At 51.8% G+C, this 18560-nt stretch overlaps 2 protein-coding genes across 7 annotated transcripts in view; both read right to left on the bottom strand.

Moving 5' to 3' along the window:
- The window catches only part of PTGES3L (prostaglandin E synthase 3 like), a 128840-nt gene that overhangs the window by 100231 nt on the left and 10049 nt on the right, over positions 1–18560 (bottom strand). The window lies entirely within an intron of this gene.
- AARSD1 (alanyl-tRNA synthetase domain containing 1) overlaps positions 1–18560 on the bottom strand; it is a 91578-nt gene that overhangs the window by 72257 nt on the left and 761 nt on the right. Inside the window, exons 3-12 of one of the 2 annotated variants that reach the window (XM_004597342.3) lie at positions 16503–16662; positions 14380–14437; positions 13817–13973; positions 13619–13735; positions 13263–13393; positions 12887–12953; positions 12627–12718; positions 11840–11894; positions 10437–10531; positions 9309–9612 (exon numbers count right to left, since the gene is read on the bottom strand). In XM_004597342.3, the coding sequence (XP_004597399.2) occupies positions 9477–9612; positions 10437–10531; positions 11840–11894; positions 12627–12718; positions 12887–12953; positions 13263–13393; positions 13619–13735; positions 13817–13973; positions 14380–14437; positions 16503–16662 (1068 nt within the window). In that variant the 3' untranslated portion in view covers positions 9309–9476. Of the gene's footprint in view, positions 1–9308; positions 9613–10426; positions 10532–11839; positions 11895–12626; positions 12719–12886; positions 12954–13262; positions 13394–13618; positions 13736–13816; positions 13974–14379; positions 14438–16502; positions 16663–18560 lie in introns of those variants that run through there. The other variant, XM_058675374.1, reaches the window with a different exon arrangement.

Genomic DNA, 18560 nt, shown 5'->3' with positions numbered 1-18560 from the left:
CTGGTTCCCATGCTTCCCACTATGTACCGCAGGCTTGTTCAGTCTGTTCCACATCCCATTTAGCTCTCATACATGTCAATGGGCATTGGAGCCTAATTCAACCCAACCAGCCCCACTATCCAGTCCACACACATATTGGCAGGTGCCTTTCTGTCTAGCCACCCCTGCCCCAGTCCTGGTTTTCATGCTCTCCAATGGGAGTTGTAACCCAAAAGGGAGTTGCCCACTATTTCCCTTCTAGGCCACTCCCACTCCCAGATTATGCACTCTCCAGGTGGTTCTGGAGTTTAACTTGACAGATTTAAACCCCAGTGCCAGCCTCTGCCAGCTAATGCTGCGGCAAAGCCCAACCAACCCTAATTTATGCTTGTCTACCAGTCAGAACATCAGCCCAGCCTGGTTCCCCCTCCCCATCTAGCTCACGTGAGGCCCACAGGTGTTGTAGCCCCGGCCTGGTCTGCCCTATCCCAACTCACACTCTCCAGTGGAAGTGGCGGTCCAGCAGGGGGGCCTTCCACATTCCCCCTACCGGCTTTACCCCCTCCCTCCCTGGTTCTCATGTGTGCTGGTTGGGCGCTGCGGCCAAGCATTAGACAGATCTTATTCTCTGTCTCTCCTCCTCTCTGTATATCTGACTTACCAATAAAAATTAAAGAAGAAATCTTAGAAAAAAAATCTCCCATTTACAAAGTTATGGGAGACTAATACAAAGAGATGAGCAGAATTCTGATAAAAAAGTCTGTACTGGGTGGGCATTTGGATCAGTAACTCAGACACTCACATCCCCTATCTGTTGCTAGAGTTCCTAGCGCCACTTTCTCTTCCAGCTTCCCATAATGCACACTTGGGAGAAGCACGTGTGATGGCTCAAGTCCTTGGATCCCTGTCACCCACGGAAGACCTGCATGAAGCCCTGGCTCTTGGCTTTGGCTTGGTTCAGCCTTGACTGGCGCAGGTATCTGAGAAGTGACCCAGCAGGTGGAAGAGCTCTATGTCTCTCTGTCTCTGTGTCTCCTTGCTTTTCGAACACAAAGAACTAAATATTTTTTAAAGTGCTATTTGAAAACAGAGACTCAAGTGTGCTTTGAGATCTAGTTTCCACAGGCAACATCCAGAACTGCTGTCCGGCCGGAAGTACCACAGGAACCACACGGCTGCCCTGAGCTCCCGAAAACCCAGTTAGCACCACAGCAGAGAGTAAGCCAGCAAGGGGCCTCCAGGATCTTGTCCCCTTGTCCAGCAGCAGCCTCCTTCACACCCATCCCCCACATGCAGGTGGGAAGTGAACCAGTGGATGGAGTGTCTCTGCCTGCCTCTTTCTCTTTGCCTCTCAGATAAAAATGAAAATAATAATTTTTAAAAAATGCAGTAACAGCAGCAGCAGTTCTTTGCAGCAAAGATCCCTCATTTGTCCCCTCTCTCCCTATGCAACCCTACACTCTTCTCTATCACGCTGGTTACGAATCCATATAGAAAGAACTATGTCAGGTCTCTAAGCTGGGTATACTTTACACTCATTAAAAAAAAAAAAATTAGTGAAGGGCCCAGTGCAGTAGCCTAGCAGCTAAAGTCCTTGCCTTGCATGTGCCAGAATCCCATATGGGCACCGGTTCTAATCCCGGTGGCTGTTCCCCATCCAGCTCCCTGTTTGTGGCCTGGGAAGGCAGTCAAGGAGGCCCAGAGCCTTGGGACCCTGCACCCGCCTGGGAGGCCCAGGGCAGGCTCCCGGCTTCAGATTGGCACAACTCCACCCACTGCAGCTGCTTGGGGAGTGAATCAACAGACGGAGGATCTTCCTCTCTGTCTCTCTTCTCTGTATATCTGACTTTCAAATTAAAAAAATAAATCTTTTTAAAAATTAGTGAAGAGGGGGCTAGTGCTGTGGCTCCATGAGTTAAGCCACTGTTTGCAATGCCAGCAACCCACATCAGAACACAAGTTTGAGTCCCAGCTGTTCCATGTCCCAGGCAGCATGCTGCTAATGTATCTGGAAAGGTAGCAGATGATGGGCCCAGCGCTTGGGCCCCTGCATCCATCTACATCCATGTGGGAGACCCGGCTAGAGTTCCAGACTCCTGACTTCAGGCTGGCCCGAACATGGCTATGGCACCTATCTGGATTAAATCAGTGCCGAGATGAACGCAGCTTCCAGCTGCTGGTTCACCCCCAGATGGTCACAACAGCCAGGAGCCAATAACTACATCTGGGTCTTCTGTGTGGGTAGCAGGGCCTCGAGTGCTCAGACAATTCCTCAGTCCATTAGCAGAACTGGAAGAAAACCAGAGTAGCCAGGACTTGGAACTGTCCCCGTATGGGCTGCTGGTGTCACAGACAATGGTTTTACTCTGTAAGCCACAACACCAGCCGCCCCTCTCCTCTTCAGTCAATATTGAACAAAAATGGGGGTGGGGCAGGATAGTGGGTTAAGCCTTGCTCATGCAGAACCTACATCCCCTATAGGTGCTGGTTCGTGTCCTGGCTGCTCTACTTCCCATCCAGCTCCCTGATTATGGCCTGGGAAAGCAGTGGAGGATAGCTCAAGTCCTTGGGACCCTGCATTTGCTTGGGACTCCCAGAAGAAGTTCCTGGCTCCTGGCATTGGATCAGCCAGCTCAGCCATTGCAGCCATTTGGGGAGTGAACCAACAGATGGGAAGATCACTCTTTCTCCCTCTCCTTCTCTCTGTAACTCTGCCTTTCAAATAAAAATAATTTTTTTTAATTTAAAACTTAAGAAAGAGTGAAGGGAGTGGCTGTCTAGCCCAGCAGCTGGGATGCCTGCATCCCATGTGGGTGTGTCTGGGTTCATTTCCTGGCTCCTACTTCTGACTCAAGCCTTCTGCTGGTAAAAGCCTCAGGAGGCAGTTGAGAGGGCTCCAGGGGCTCATGTTCCTGCAACCCACGTGGAAGATCTGGAGTGAGTGCCTGGCGCTTGGCTTCAGATCTGTCACAGACATGTGGGGGGAAGGAGGGAGCTGATGGAAGGGCATACGCTCTCTGTCTCTCTCTGTCTCTCCAATGAAAACAAACAAGAACATAAGAAAAAAGAAACAGTGAGCAAATTCAATGTTGTGTCCATCCGCGTCTGTAATGGACCCGTCAGCCCACCTGCCCACAACTGACACTGAGTTTCACAGAGCGAACGCAAAGTGAACCAGCCACAAACATGCCAACTGCCCTGCCGCTTTCTGTCCACAATGGAGAGGGAAAGGGACGCATGAAGAAGCTGAAAAACAAAAATGATCCAGAACTTCAGGAAAGGAAGCAAACTTAGAGGCAACAGTCAAACCTCAGCTTCCAAAACAGATACAGGGCCAGCTGTTTCACAGCTGCTGGTGGAGTGGGTGCAAAGGCATTTCAGAGCGGGCAAATAATCAGAGGCAGCACCTTGTAGGACCTCCGTGAGAATGGGGTGGAGGTGGGAGTCGGGGAAAGACACCTAAACTATCCAGCACCAATCTCATTAAGCAAGCATGGAAATGCCTAGGAGATAAAGGAGAAGGGCTTTCCTGAAGACCACAGCATCCCTGGCTAAGGTATGACCAAGCACCGGTGCAGCAAGGTCTGGAGGCCCCTGTGGCGGGCTGGCCCAGGGAGCCAGGGCTCTGCCTGCGCAGCTCTGGGCAGGGACAGAGTCACAGCGCCCTCTGCTGCGGAGTTGCCAAGGATGAGGTCGGCGCCGACCTGGCTGCTCCCTGCCTGGCTTCCACAGGCGCAGCTTCCAGCCTGCGGTCAGTCGGCTGGCGTTAGGCTGGCGTTGGGCTGCCATGCTAAAGCAAACAAAACCAGGCGACTGGCTTTCTTCACCCAGTCAGTGGCTCCATCTTTTCCAAGCCGAGGGACTGGAACTCCCCCGCTCATCCACACTGAGGTTCCCAGAATGGAAGAATGTTCTTTTTCTAGCATTTGTGAGACTCATTTCACGCTGTCTCCATAGGGATCATGTCGAGAATAACAGGGCACAGCACCCACGGGCGTGGCAATGAGCGTGGGACATTGGACGGATGCCTCGGATTCCATAAGGACTACTAGCTCTTGCCTTGTCAGTTCTGGTGTTATAAACTGCATCTCCGCCCCAACACAGGTCAAATTAGGAGCTACGTTGCAAATGTTATCTTGGAAAGTTTTTCTCCTCTCTGTATAGTTTCCTTGTTTATTTTTCCTTGCCTAAAGCACCTTCCAGCCTTAAGATCCTTAAATACCCGATCCTGTAGTCTCCCATTTAGCCCAAGGAGAGAAATGCTAGTTTATAAAACAAAAATTATACTCCTGAGAAGTCAGTGTGGTGATTAGGCAGCTGGATGTGAACAGATCACTAGTTCAAACATACACTGTGGGCCTGGGGCTGGTATCATGATGTAGTAGGATAAGCCACTGCCTAGGACCACAACAGCCCATAGAGGCACCCGTTTGCTTTCCTACTGCTCCACTTCTATCCAGATCCCTGCTAACATGCCTGGGAAAGCAGCGAAGGATGGTACAGGTGCTTGGGCCCCCACAGCCACATGGGAGACACGTGTGGAGTTCCCAAATGCTTGGCTTTAGCCTGGCCTACTGGCTATTATAAGCATGTGGCAAACCAGAAGACTGAAGATTGTGTGTGTGTGTGTGTATTTGTGTTTGTGTATGTGCAGGTGAGTGTGTATGCATCTCCAACCTTCAAATACAATTTTTTTTAATCTATCCTTATAGCATTTGCCAATGCAATGAGTTGTTACTACCTTTAGTCCCCAGATTAGACTTCTGAAAACTTATTTCTGAAACAGAAATTCTGTGGCCTTTGACCAGCATCTACTCAGTGCCCTCCCTTGACCCTACCCAGCCTGAGTACTTGGCAATGAGGCTGATGTCTTACTAGGGAAATTTACCAGCAGGAGTTTACGAAAAGTCCATGGGAGGTTGCCCCATGAGCACCCTGGATGTGGCCCCAGGGCTTTTCACTGAGGCTCAGTCCTATTATTGCTCCCATCCAGAGCCTGGCTTGTGCTAGCGCCGTCTGCCCTGGGCGTACACCTTTCCGGAACAAGCAGGAGGCTCTGCCATTTCTCCTTCCCCCTGGCCCGTGGCCTGCGTTTCCTCTGTGGAGGGCGCTTTGCTCACAGTTGGGATCAATTCAGGAAGGTCTGAGGAGGCGCCAGGCTCGGACTGGGTGAGAGAGCTTTGCCTTGGGGTGCTCCAAGCCAGCAGCTTCCCAGCTTCCCAGCAGCAGCAGGCGGAGGCCCCAGAGCTAACGAAACACCAGTGAAGGAGAGCAGGCGTTCCAGCACTGCTTGGCAGAAGCCCAGCCTTCCACTGGGGGACACGGGGCAGGTGGAACTCCAGGACCTGCTGGCCCAAGGCCCCTCTGGAAATTCATTCTGCCTTCCTCCCCAGCTGCCTCCATCTTTACCTCTTCAAGCCACCCACACCGCCACCTCCAACCTTTTTCTTTTGTCTTTTATCCAAAGGCCTGACCCTCTGTCTCTGGACCCCCCCACCACCACCCCAGTGACCCAGGTCAGCTCCGTGGGAGCCACAGTTTCTGCCTCCAGCAGCGTCAGGACGCTGACACTTGGCTAACAGGACTTTTTTTTTTTTTTTTTTTTTAAGATTTATTTATTTTTGGGCCCGGCGGCGTGGCCTAGCGGCTAGAGTCCTCGCCTTGAAAGCCCCGGGATCCCATATGGGCGCCGGTTCTAATTCCGGCAGCTCCACTTCCCATCCAGCTCCCTGCTTGTGGCCTGGGAAAGCAGTTGAGGACGGCCCAATGCATTGGGACACTGCACCCGCGTGGGAGACCTGGAAGAGGTTCCAGGTTCCCGGCATCGGATCGGCGCACATCGGCCCGTTGCAGCTCACTTGGGGAGTGAATCATCAGAAGGAAGATCTTCCTCTCTGTCTCTCCCCTTCTCTGTATATCTGACTGTATATCTGGCTGTAATAAAATGAATAAATCTTTAAAAAAAAAAAGATTTATTTATTTTTATTGCAAAGTCAGATATACAGAGAAGGGGAGAGACAGAGAGGAAGATCTTCCGCCCGATGATTCACTCCCCAAGTGACCACAACGGCCAGTGCTGCGCTGATCCAGGAGCCAGAAACTTCCAAGTCTCCCACGCAGGTGCAGGGTCCCAAGGCTTGGCCTGTCCTAGGTTGCTTTCCCAGGCCACAAGCAGGGAGCTCGATGGGAAGTGGGGCTGCCAGGATTAGAACCTATGCCCATGTGGGATCCTGGCACATGCAAGGTGAGGACTTTAGCCGTTAGGCCACCGCACCAGGCCCTAACAGGACTTTTCTTGCAGGACAAGGTGTGGCCTCTCATTATTTCCATGCTGTAAAATGAATGAGAGCTGTGTCCCAGAACGAGTCCCCACATGTGAATGTGTGGGTATGTCCGTGCCATTCTGTTCCTCCAATGAGTAACTCATTCTTTCTGATTTCTTGCAATCTCATAAAAAATAATCACCCCTTCCCTGACCATGCAAACCTTTCCCCTCCTCTCTCCTAGGACAGGCTTAAATGACATCCCAGCTTCACTTTCCTTGGCTACATCCAACCTCAAACCACTTCCCTGTAAGGCGCTTAAGTGCTTATCTAGTTTGCTAACTGCATTAATTCAAACAGTTCCTTCTATCTTGGGATGCCACGTTCGTGTCCTTGCTTTTGGGTCAAGAGGCACGTCTTGGGCCCAGCATGATGGCTCAATGGCTAAATCCTCACCTTGCAAGTGCTGGGATCCCATACAGTCATTGATTCATGTCCTAGATGCTCCCCTTTCTATCCAGCTCCCTGCTTGTGGCCTGGGAAAGCAGCAGAGCATGGCCCAAAGCCTTGGGTCTCTTCTCCTACAATGAAGACCCAGAAGCTCCTGGCCCCTGGGTCAGCTCAGCTCCAACCGCTGTGGCCATTTGGTGAGTGAACCAGTGGATGGAAGATCTTTCTCTCTGTCTCCTCTCTATGCAAATCTGATCTGCTTTCCATAAAAATAAATAAAACTTACAAAAATTTTTTAAAGATTTATTTTTATTGGAAAGGCAGATTTACACAAAGAGAGACAAAGATCTTCTGTTCACTGGTTCACTCCTGCAATGGCCAGAGCTGAACTGATCCAAAGCTAGGAGCCAGGAGCCTCCTCCAGGTCCCCTACACAGGTGCAGGGTCCCAAGGCTTTGGGTCATCCCCCACTGACCTCCCACGGCACAAGGAGGGAGCTGGATGGGAAGTGGAGCAACAGGAATACCCCATACGGGATGCCAGTGGATGCAAATCAAGGATTCAGCCACTAAGCTATCACACCGGGCCCAATAAATCTTATTTTTTTTTTAAGAAGCATGTCCAATGGACATTGGGAGGGTGCCATCATCCTCGGATCAGTGAACTGGCAGCATTTCAGAACTATCCAAACCAATAAGACAGAGCCTTCAGAATATGTGCACACTGAGACTCTGGGTTGATAGGAGGTGGTGGTTCCTCATCCCTGGTGCCGGGACATGTGAAAGTCATGAGTGGTCTTCCCCTTTGTCTCTCCCCTTCCCCCAGGAACAAGAAAAAATAGCAAATTTGGAAGCAATGAGTTCACCTAATTTTCTCTAAAGCTCGATCCTTCCCACCCTGATCAACCATGTAATCATTATTAAAAAATAAAATTAAAAAATAAAAATTTTTTTAAAGATTTATTTTTATTGCAAAGTTAAACATATATAGAGAGGAGGAGAGAAAGAGAGGAATATCTTCCGTCTGATTCATTTCCCAAGTGACCGCACGACCAAGAGCCAGGAGCCTCTTCCGAGTCTCCCACGCAGGTGCTGAGTCCCAAGGCTTTGGGCCGTCCTCGACTGCTTTCCCAGGCCACAAGCAGAGAGCTGGATGGGAAGTGGAGCTGCAGGGATTAGAACCGGCACCCATATGGGATTCCAATGCATGCAAGGCGAGGACTTTAGCCACTAGGCCTCTGTGCCGGAACCTAAAAATAAATTTTAAAAAAAAGAACCATGTCTCCTTAGGCACGCCACCTGGGTCAGCCTGGCACAGCCCTGGCATGCTGTTGTGAGCAGCCGAGCATCCCTTAAGTGATCGGCCGCTCTAGGTCTGTGAGCAGAGCCCAAGCAAACAGGGAAGTTCTTTGGCCCACAGGTCTGTCAACACAGCCTGCTAGGGTCTGAGTGCCTCTGTGTTCCCCCAGAAAGTTCCTATGCCAAAATCTGATCTCCAGGACAATGGTGATTGGCGGGACCTTTGGGTGACCGGGTCCCAAGACAGGACCCTCATGAATGGGATGGCTTCCATGGGAAAAGGTGCCCAGGAGAGCCTGTGTCCTCCTGTCACATGGAGGTGAAGCAAAGACAGCTGTGCAGGAAACAGCTGCTGCGTCAGGCTCTGCCTGGGACTTGCTGGTCTCCAAGACTGTGAGAAATGGCCAGCTTATGGCACTGCGTCACAGTAGCCAGGATGGAGTGGATAGTCTAATAAACAGAAACCCAGGGGAAGGCAGATGGCGCGCGCACACACACACACACGTGAAAATGGATTCACGTGGGTCTCTGTTCAAGAGAATCCCGCCTGGATCCTTTTGTAAGTAAGATTTCTGAGAAGCAAAATTTTCCGTTTCCTACCACAAGCCATTCTCACTAGGTTTATCTAAAGCTGCTCATTTAGCTCACAAAAGGAAGGGCCAAAGTGTATACTTAGTTGCCATTTACTTTTCAAAAGTGGATGACTCATGCCCTTCTATTAAAAACATACTGCCCGCCTGGTGCCATGGCCTAGTGGCTAAAGTCCTCCCCTTGAAAATGCCGGGATCCCATATGGGCGTCAGTTCTAATCCCGGCAGCTCCGCTTCCCATCCAGCTCCCTGTTTGTGGCCTGGGAAAGCAGTCGAGGACAGCCCAAAGCCTTGGGTTCCTGCACCCGCATGGGAGATCTGGAACAGGATCTGGGGCTCCTGGCTTCAGATCTGTGCAACACTGGCCGTTGCGGTCACTTGGGGAGTGAATCATCAGATGGAAGATATTTCTGTCTCTCCTCCTCTCTGTGTAAATCTGACTTTGCAATAAAATAAATCTTTAAAAAAACAAAAAACACTGCCAGAAGGACCAGAAAACCCACTCACGACACTCAGTTTCCGGAGAGCAGGGGGGTGATGCCAAGGGCGGGACTATGTCATTTTTAAATGTTAACTGACACAGAGTTAGCATTGTGAGCTACGATGTTGTCTGTGATGACAGCATCCTATATTGCAGTGTGGTTCGAATTTCAGTCCAATTTAGTTCCCTGACAAAGCATTTGGGAAAGCAATGGAAGATGGCTCAAGTACTGTTTGGCAGAACGGGGTCACATTAGAAAACTGTTTATTCACCAGCGAATACTAATCACGTGGGCACACTGAATACACTGCACAAACGGGCCGTGTTGTCACGAGCCTCAGCACAGCCATCTGGAGTGAAGCTGCTTCACTGTCCCGCAGACTGCCGCTGAGGTCAGGGAGGGGGCACTGCGCATTCACTCCTCGGCGCTCTGCGCACTCACATAGTCCTGCAGGAGCGCCTGCGCCTCTGCCCGTCGGCTCATCTTCGTGGCCTTGCCCTGGAAGCGGCCCCGCTTCCCTGCTCCTTTGCCTTCCAGGACCTCGGCCACCCTAGAGAACAGAGTGAGGCAGCAGTTAGAGGAGGAGTCTTGGAGGGCGAAGCCCTACACACAAGACCCCCAGGCAGCCCTGGGTCTACCCCCTTCTTGGGACCCTCCACATACCTCACACACACACACTGGGGCCACGCCTGCTAGAAGAGGGAACAATAGTCCACACACGGGGACCAGAGGACAGAGGGTCACCTCCAGGGCGGGGGCCACAGAGGGCCCCTGTGAAGCAGGCTGGGTGGGGGCAAGAACATGGAGAAGCCTGCCCGGAGGTGACCACTGCTAGTGCCGTGTGAGGGCTGCAGGTGGGAGCATGGTCTGGGCTCCAGGCCGTCAGAACCTGCTTTTTTTTTTAATTGGGTATTCTTTTTGTTTTATGTAAAAACTGCCTAATTTTAAAACAGCAATTAGGTTTGCACATTTTTAAGACAGTGCACACAGACCAAGCCAGGCTACACCACATGCAGCCGCCTGTGGGGAACCTCTGCTGTGACTCCCCAGGATTTCCTTCCATGTTTTCAAAGAGCTTGCATTCATTAGATTCAGGACTCCGCAAACACTAAATGTCAGGGACAGGGTCACATACCTCACAATCTAACTTAAATAGGAAAATATACACAGGGATTGGCACTGTGATACAACAGGTTAAGTCTCAATGCGGGCATCCCATATGGGCAACAGTTCGAGTCCCAGGCGCTCCTGTGCCTGGGATGTGAACACTGGGAATGACAGATGTGACACCCTTTCCATGGGTAAAGGGCTGCTTTAACAGGTTAGTCCATCACACACTCACCCACCCACGTCAGGGAGTCCACGGAGGCTTACCTGGGCCCCAGGGTCTCCACAGCCTCAGCTGGCCCTGCCAGTAGGAAAAGCCCAGCACCTTTCTCATCACCAACAGTTAAGAACAGGAGCGTCCCCTATGAGGTGAGACAAGGAGAAGAGCCCAAGAGTTAAGGAGGTGGAGTCAGCCCTGTGAAATCCCATTCAGGCTCAAGACATTTTCTCCAAGATGGTGTTGTGGTGAAGTGAACTGAGCTGCTGCCAGGAGTACCAGCATCCCAGATGGCTGCCAATTCAAGTCCTGGCTGCTCCACTTCTGATCCAGTTTCCTACCAACATGCCTAGGAACTTTGTCAGTGTGTAGCAGGCCTTCCCTCCGGCCCTTCACCCCACAACTGTTCTCTTCCCTCTAGCTTCTGAATAAGGTTAGCACCAACAGAGCGCCCCCTGCCATGGATGACCTGAACATATGTCTTCTCCTTGAACCTTGAGTTTCTTTTTTTTTTTTTTTAATATTTATTTATTTTTATTGCAAAGTCAGGTATATATAGAGGAGGAAAAATAGAGAAGAAGATCTTCCATCTGATCATTCATTCCGCAAGTGACCGCAACAGCCAGAGCTGCGCCAATCCGAAACCAGGAACCAGGAGCCTCCTTCAGGTCTCCCACGCAGGTGCAAGGTCCCAAGGCCTAGGGCTGTCCTTGACTGCTTTCCCAGGCCACAAGCAGGGAGCTGGATGGGAAGCAGGGCCGTCAGGACTAGAACCAGTACCCATATCAGATCCCAGCATGCTCCAGGGGAGGACTTTAGCCGCTAGGCCACAGCGCTGGGCCCGTGAGTTTCTTTTTAACTCTTGAAAAGAACACACCAGAAGCCACCTATCCTGGTCCCGCAGTATAATGGGTAAAGCTAGCAGCTCATATGGGCAGCAATTTGAATCCCAGATGCCTCAATTCCGATCCAGCTCCCTGCTAAATGTGCCTGGAAAAGCAGCAGAAGATGCTCCAAGTGTCTGAGCCCCTGTACCCACACGGGAGACCAGAAGTTCCTGACTCATGGTTTCAGTCCAGCCCAGCACCAGTCATTGTGGCCGTTTGGGGAGTGAACCAGCAGATGGAAGATCCTTCTCTCTGTTTCTCCTTCTTTCTGTAAATCTGACTTTCCAATAAAAATAAATAAATCTTTACAAAAATGTTAAATGAACATTTTCTTTCACATGTCACATGTCCAGAAAGATTAATAGCACAAACCTAGCTAAATACCTAAGACAGAACTTGGTTCACAGCTAACATCAAGAGAACACTACAGACTGGATTTCTTTGTCCCATTTTTTTCACTTATTCACATGGAAGAATTTCAGTTACACCCAAGTCCCTAACTTCTACTTCCCCACATTTCTACCCAGGGACAAGGGGCCAGGGCGGGGCAATCAGGCACCTCTTACCTCGGACCCAATCTCATTGGCAATGATGTTCATGAACTCAGAATCAGCCTCCTTCCTACAACAAATGACACAGATGTGAGACCTGGGTGGGGGCAGGGCCATGAGCTGCAGGAAGCCTGGCTCCTCTGTGCCCCGCTGGTCTCTCCACATCCGCCAAGTTCCAGACCCCTTTGCAAAGAGAAGCAGAGGGCCCAGTGGGGGTCGCCAAGACACCCTTGCAGCTGCAGCAGTTTGCCAACCGTCCCTGTGTTGGCTTTTATTCCCTTAAACAGAATGCAGCAGCACAAGTGGCAATCTAAGGGACAACACACAGACGGGAGGGAAGGGGCTGATGACAGACACAGGAATGGGGCAGAGCGGCCTGGTCAGCCTGTGTCCCACACCCCAGTGCTTGAGTTGGACTCCCAGCCCTGGCCACTGGTTCCAGTTTCTTGCCAATGTGGACCCCAGGGAAGCAGCAGGGACTGCTCAAGGATTGAGCTTCCTGCCACCCACGTGGCGACCTGGATTGGGTTCACAGCTCCAGGCCCAGTAGCAGCCTTTGTAGGTATGTGAGGAGTGAACCAGCAGGTGGGAATTCTTACTCACTTGAATAGATCAAAAGAACACCACAAAAATACTACCAGGGGTTCCAGCGGGGATGTTCACAGCCAACCGGGGAATACAGTCAGCTAACACATGCCTTAGGTGTATGGTGAGCAACCCACCTCCCACTGTGCACGGCACCCAGGGGAGACGCTGAGCCCAGGACAGCTCACCCACCTGGTCCCTGCTCGTCCTCTCTCACCTGTGCAGTGCTACTACACCTCCCCAGTCGGGGCTGCTCCTGAGGCTGTGGGCAACATGCACAGCCAGGTCTCTGAGCAGGCTCAGGTTGTTCTGCAAGGGATGGAATACTTGGTAGACAGGTGAAAAGGGCCATGAGAGGACCCCCCGCCACTCTGCCTCCTCCTCCCCAAGCCTCCCCTCTGAGGAAGCTCGTGTCTGCTCGGGCGGTGAACGGAGCCTCGAGAGCCCACCTCAGCCACGGCCTGAGCCTCTCCTCACCTTCTGCAGCAGCTTGGTGCAGCTCTGGAGCTTCTTCACTGCCTCCACGTGATCCTCGGCCCCGCACCTGTGACACAAAGGCTGCTGCAGACCTCGGCCACGCTGCCCAGTTCCTTCTGGTACTGGGGGCCAGAATCAGGATTGCTCTTGCGCCCAGGGCACCCTCCTCCAGATGGGGTGCTTAGGGCACCTCGGAGGAGGCCCCTTGGTCAACTGGAAGGAAGGACACAAAGGAAAAAAATGGCCACTTGTGTGGCCCCGAGGTGCCACCCAAAGCGCTTTGCCACTCCGGCCTGCGCCTCACCCCCAGAGGCAGACAAGAGGGCAAAGTCCCAGGAGCCCGGGCGTGAGGACACAGGGGGCGACAGGGACATACTTGAGCAGAGCAGTCAGTGCTCGCTCAGTTCCGTGACTTCTCTCCATCCACTTTAGCACCCGGTTCCCAGCCAGGAACAGCAGGTTGGTTTTGTTCTTTTTCCCTTTCTCAGTGCCCAGAATCTTAATGACCTGCAAGGGAGAAACACAAACACACACACACATACAAGCACGTGTACAGACTGGAGCGGTCCTGGAGCCCGAGGCAGGTGCGGGCTAGACCCCCCGCCCCAGATCCTGAAACAGTGAGAAGAGACTTTGGAGAGGCCAGCTTGACGTCCCCTCTCCACTTCCAGCCCCTCTGAGTCCCCCTCCTCTGAGGCCCTAAGGGGCAGCCACCTGACAGCACTCACTAACCTGAAGATCACTCAGATTGCTCACGTGGGTGCCACAGCACATGTTGGAATCTACGCCCTCGATGGTAACAACCCGAATGGGCCCGGCGTGATCATCCGGCAGGCCCCGGCCCCGCACCTGGAACCCAGGGGAGGCAGAAGGGCTGTGTGAGACCTGCTGAGCAGCCCCTGGACACAGCCACCTGAGCTCAGGCCTCACCTGCTCCACCTCCGGATCATCCAGGCTCAGTTCGTGCACGCTCACGGGCAGCCGCCCTCTGATTTTTTCATTGACGCTCTGCTCGATGGCAGCTGCTTGTTCTGCACTCACAGAGGGGCTGTCCAGCTCAATCACACTCCGGAGTCGCCCTAGTTCCCTGCCGGAAGCAGAGTGGCCACAGGAAGCTGATTAAAACACCACCAGCACCAAAGCTCACAAGGAACGCTTGTGTAAATGATCTTACCCAATCCTCACCAAAAAAAAAAAAAAAAAAAAAAAAAAACAACCCTGCGTAAGATTAAAACCATCACTCCCCAGACCTTTGAGAGATGGGTATTAAGGAACATGATCAAGGTCATGGAGTTAATGAGTAGGGTAGCAGCAAGATTAACCATCCCCCAGGTCTCTGGGCTTCCAATTCTTCGTTTAACAAAAGCAGGTATGTTTTCTCTTATGCCTGTATCCCTCTTCTCCCCTCCAATCCCTCGATGCAGTACTGGGCACAGATCTGACAGCCAGGGATCCAGACCCCACTGTCAGCCTTAGTTAGGCCTCCTGCTTACCAAGAGGTTGTCTTTAGCCCAAACAGATGGTCAGCAACTGCTGTGATAAGATGCTGCCCTGAGCAAAGAAAGAAACAAGAGAAAAGTGAGCAGGCCAGCTGCATACTCCCACAAGGGCACGGTCTCAGAATTCCACCTGTGAACCATAATGGGCAAGCACCACAGGACCGCCGCCAGCGCCATGTCATGCATAAAGAAGCTGAGGGCTAGAGAGAGCAAAGAACTCGTCAAGGCAATGTGACCTCTCAGGGCACAGCACTGGAATTTGAGTTCTAATGCAGCATTCATTCACTCAACAAACTCAAAGGCGAAGACTCTAGCTGCTAGGCCACCGCACCGGGGCCCAAGTTTTTTGCTTCTTACAAGATTATGGTCCAGGGCCCAGCACAGTGGTCTAGCAGCTAAAGTCCTCACCTTGAATGCGCCGGGATCCCGTATGGGTGCCGGTTCTAGTCCCGGTAGCCCTGCTTCCCATCCAGCTCCCTGCTTGTGGCCTGGGAAAGCAGTCGAGGAAAGTCCAAAGCCCTGGGACCCTGCACCTGTGTGGGAGACCCGGAGGAGGCTCCTGGCTTCGGATCGGCGCAGCTCTGGCTGTTGCAGCCACTTGGGGAGTGAATCATCAGAAGGAAGATCTTCCTCTCTATTTCTCCTCTCTATTTCTTCCTCTCTATCTCTCCTCCTCTCTATTTCTCTTGACACAAGAGGACTCCGTGTGTGTGTGTGTGTGTGTGTGTGTGTGTGTCTGTGTCTGTTTGTCTTGAGGGGTAGGAGACAGAGTCTGCAACTGCTGATTCACTTTCCAAACACTGTTCTGGCTGCAGCCCCTTGTTGAATACTGCCAGAAATTCAATCCAGGTCTCCCGCCTGGGTGGCAAGAACCTACTTACTTGAGCCATGACTGCTGCCTCTCAAGGTCTTTGCTAACAGGAAGCTGGAGTCAGCAGCCAGAGCCAAGAACCAAACCCAGGGACTCCGATGTGGGACAGCTGAGCCACCAGGCCCACCCCAGATTTTCATTATTACTGAAGACTGCTCTGGGGATACCCCTATATCAGAGTGCCCGGGTCCAGCTTCTGCTTCCAATTCCAGCTTCCCGTGGCCACAGCCCAGGAGACAGCAGGTAATATAGCTCAGGTCCTTGGCTCCCTGCCCCTCTGCTTTGGAGCCTAGACTAGGATCTAGGTTCCTGGCTTCTATCTGGTCAAGCTACTACAGGCTTCTGAGTAAACCAGCGGCTAGAAGTTGCTTCTCTCTCGTTTTTGCCTTTGGGGGATAAAAAAAACACCAGAATTGTTCTAGCTGCTGCATGTCAGAAAAGGCTACACAGGAGCCAGGCTTGCTGCAGGGTCATCAGCAAGGGGGCTATTTCAGACGTCCTGGGGACAAGCGAAAGTTGGGACTAGGATGATGACAGTGATGGGGGAACACAGTGTGCAGAAACTTCCAAGGTAAACCAACAGGACTGGTGCGCCATCCCCAAAGGCCTTTGGAATAACACTTGAGATTTAAGCAACTGGACAGAACTTGCTGCTCTGTAGGCAATGTATAGGATGCCAGCAGACGACCAGCTTGGAGGGGGAAACTTCTCCACTTTCTCTTAAATTATTGATTTATTCACTTCCATTTTATCCAAAAGGCAGAGAGAGAAACAGATTTTCCACCTGCTGGTTCACTTCCCAAATGCAGCAACAGCAAGGGTTGGGTCCAGCCAAAGTCGGGAGCCTGGAACGCATAACAGGTTTCCCAAATCCTGGAGCCTTCCTGTGCTGCCTCCCAGGACACGCATTAGCAGGAGTCATCTGAATTGGAAGCAGAAGAGCCATGAGCAAAGCAGGTGCTCTGATAAGGGATGTGGGCATGTCAAATGTCATCATAAACAGCATGTACATATTGTGTTTAAAAGCCTGGGAGAGATCCCTAACACAGATATCAAATGGGAAACAGGGAACAGCTAAATCCAGCAGGTATTCTTAACACTTGGTTAATTTGCCATACCCTACCTAAATCTGGCCTGGTACTAGGCAAATCTGCCTCTTCTAAAAGGAGACCCTAACCCATGTGCCTGCGGCATTGCCACACATGGCCACCACCTTTCCAGACAGACACCATGTCGCCCCCATTACCTGAATGCTGCTGCATGTGGTCAAACCTCCGCTCCCAGTCCACACAGACCTGGACCTGGCTCCCAGGAGTCAAGGCTGTCTGTGTGAAGTGGTCAGCCTGGGCCCCGCGGCGGGTCACTCTGAGCACAGGGATGCCATCGATGGTACCACGGTCATCAGGCTGGAAGCGAGAAGGCAATGTAACCCACCTAGCTGAAGCAGGGCTCCTGCTGGGGAAGGCATGGGGTGACCCAGCATCTGACCCAACTATGGGAGAAGGAGGCATGAAAACAAGTGGCTTCACTTTGACCAAGAGTGGATTCTCTGTCCTCTCTACTCTGAACACCTATATGTTTTGTGCTCCAGAAGAAAAAGCAGTATTTGAACAGAGACTGTAACCAAAGCAATGAGTTCAGTGAAACCCAAAGAGCCTTCATTCTTTCTTCTTTTTTAAAGATTCATTTCATTTTTGTTGGAAAGCCAGATATACAAAAAGAAGGAGAAAAACAGAGTGATGATCTTCCATCTGCTGACCCATTCCCCAAGCTGCTGCAATGGCAGAAGCTGCACCATTCCGGAGCCAGGAGCCAGGAGCCTCCTCTGAGTCTCCCATATGAGTGCAGGGGCCCAAGGCCCAAGGCCATCCTCGACTGACTTCCGAGGACAAGCAGGGAGCTGGATGGGAAGTGGGGCTGTCAGGATTAGAACCAGCGCCCATATGGGATCCCAGCACATGCAAAGTGAGGACCCCAGCCGCTAGGCTACTATGCTGGGTCCAGAGTCTTCATTCCTATGTTTAAGTCTTTATACAACTTTCCTCTCCATCCTCTGCACTGATACTACCATTAGATTCACAACTACAGGGCCCAGCGTGCTGGCTCTATTGGTTGACCTCCCCCATCAATTGCTGGGATCCCATATAGATGCCGGTTTGTGTCAGGTTGCTCCACTTCCCATCCAGCTCCTTGCTTGTGGCCTGGGAAAACAGTTGAGGATGGCCCAAAGCCTTGAGATCCTGTACCCACATGGGAGACCTGAAAGAGGCTCCTGGCTACTGGCTTTGGATTGGCACAGCACCAGCCATTGCACTCATTTGGGGAATGAATTAATGAACAGAAAATCTTCCTCTTTGTCTCTCCTCCTCTCTGTATAACTGATTTTGCAATAATAATAAAATAAAATAGACCTTAAAAAAATAAACAGCAGGGCCTGGCGGCGTGGCCTAGCGGCTAAAGTCCTCGCCTTGAACACGCCCCGGGATCCCATGTGGGCGCCAGTTCTAATCCCGGCAGCTCCATTTCCCATCCAGCTCCCTGCTTATAGCCTGGGAAAGCAGTCGAGGACGGCCCAATGCATTGGGACCCTGCACCCGCGTGGGAGACCCGGAAGAGGTTTCTGGTTCCCAGCTTCGGATCGGCGCGCACCGGCCGTTGCGGCTCACTTGGGGAGTGAATCATCGGATGGAAGATCTTCCTCTCTGTCTCTCCTCCTCTCTGTATATCTGACTGTAATAAAATAAATAAATCTTTAAAAAAAATAAAATAAATAAACAGCACCAGCTGCTTACAAGAAAGGGTGTCAGACCACAAAGACAGTATCAACCAGTCCCTCCTGAGACTACAGCATGTGCGGAAGAACACAGAGCTGGCATGGGCCACAGCAACACAGCCATGCCACACCATGCTGGAATACACACTGAAGAAGCTCATGAGAGAGCTCACAGACTGGCACAATCAGGGAGGATTTCCCAAAATCAGAGATGTTGAACGAGACATCCTGTGGATCCCTGTGCTCACAGGTCCCACGCTGGGAAACAACAGCAGTGCTGACAGAGGTAAGTCAGTGGAACTTTCCCACCATCAGGTAGGTGGGGCAGACTGTCTCACGCTGCTGCAAGGCTCACCACAGTCCACACACCTCAACATGCCCCTCGAGGCCTTCGGCAGTGGCCCTACTGTTTTCCTGCACCGTCTTTAGTTTTCCCTCGACCTGCGTCCTGCGCTCCATTCATACAGTGATGTTCACCTATCACAGCGCCCCTACCCCGGGGCTCCCGGACACCCTGGCCTCGCCTGTACT

The sequence above is a fragment of the Ochotona princeps genome, chromosome 17 (genome assembly GCF_030435755.1).
Source record: "Ochotona princeps isolate mOchPri1 chromosome 17, mOchPri1.hap1, whole genome shotgun sequence".
Taxonomy (NCBI): Eukaryota; Metazoa; Chordata; class Mammalia; order Lagomorpha; family Ochotonidae; genus Ochotona; species Ochotona princeps.
This window is presented reverse-complemented; position numbering and strand designations above follow the sequence as displayed.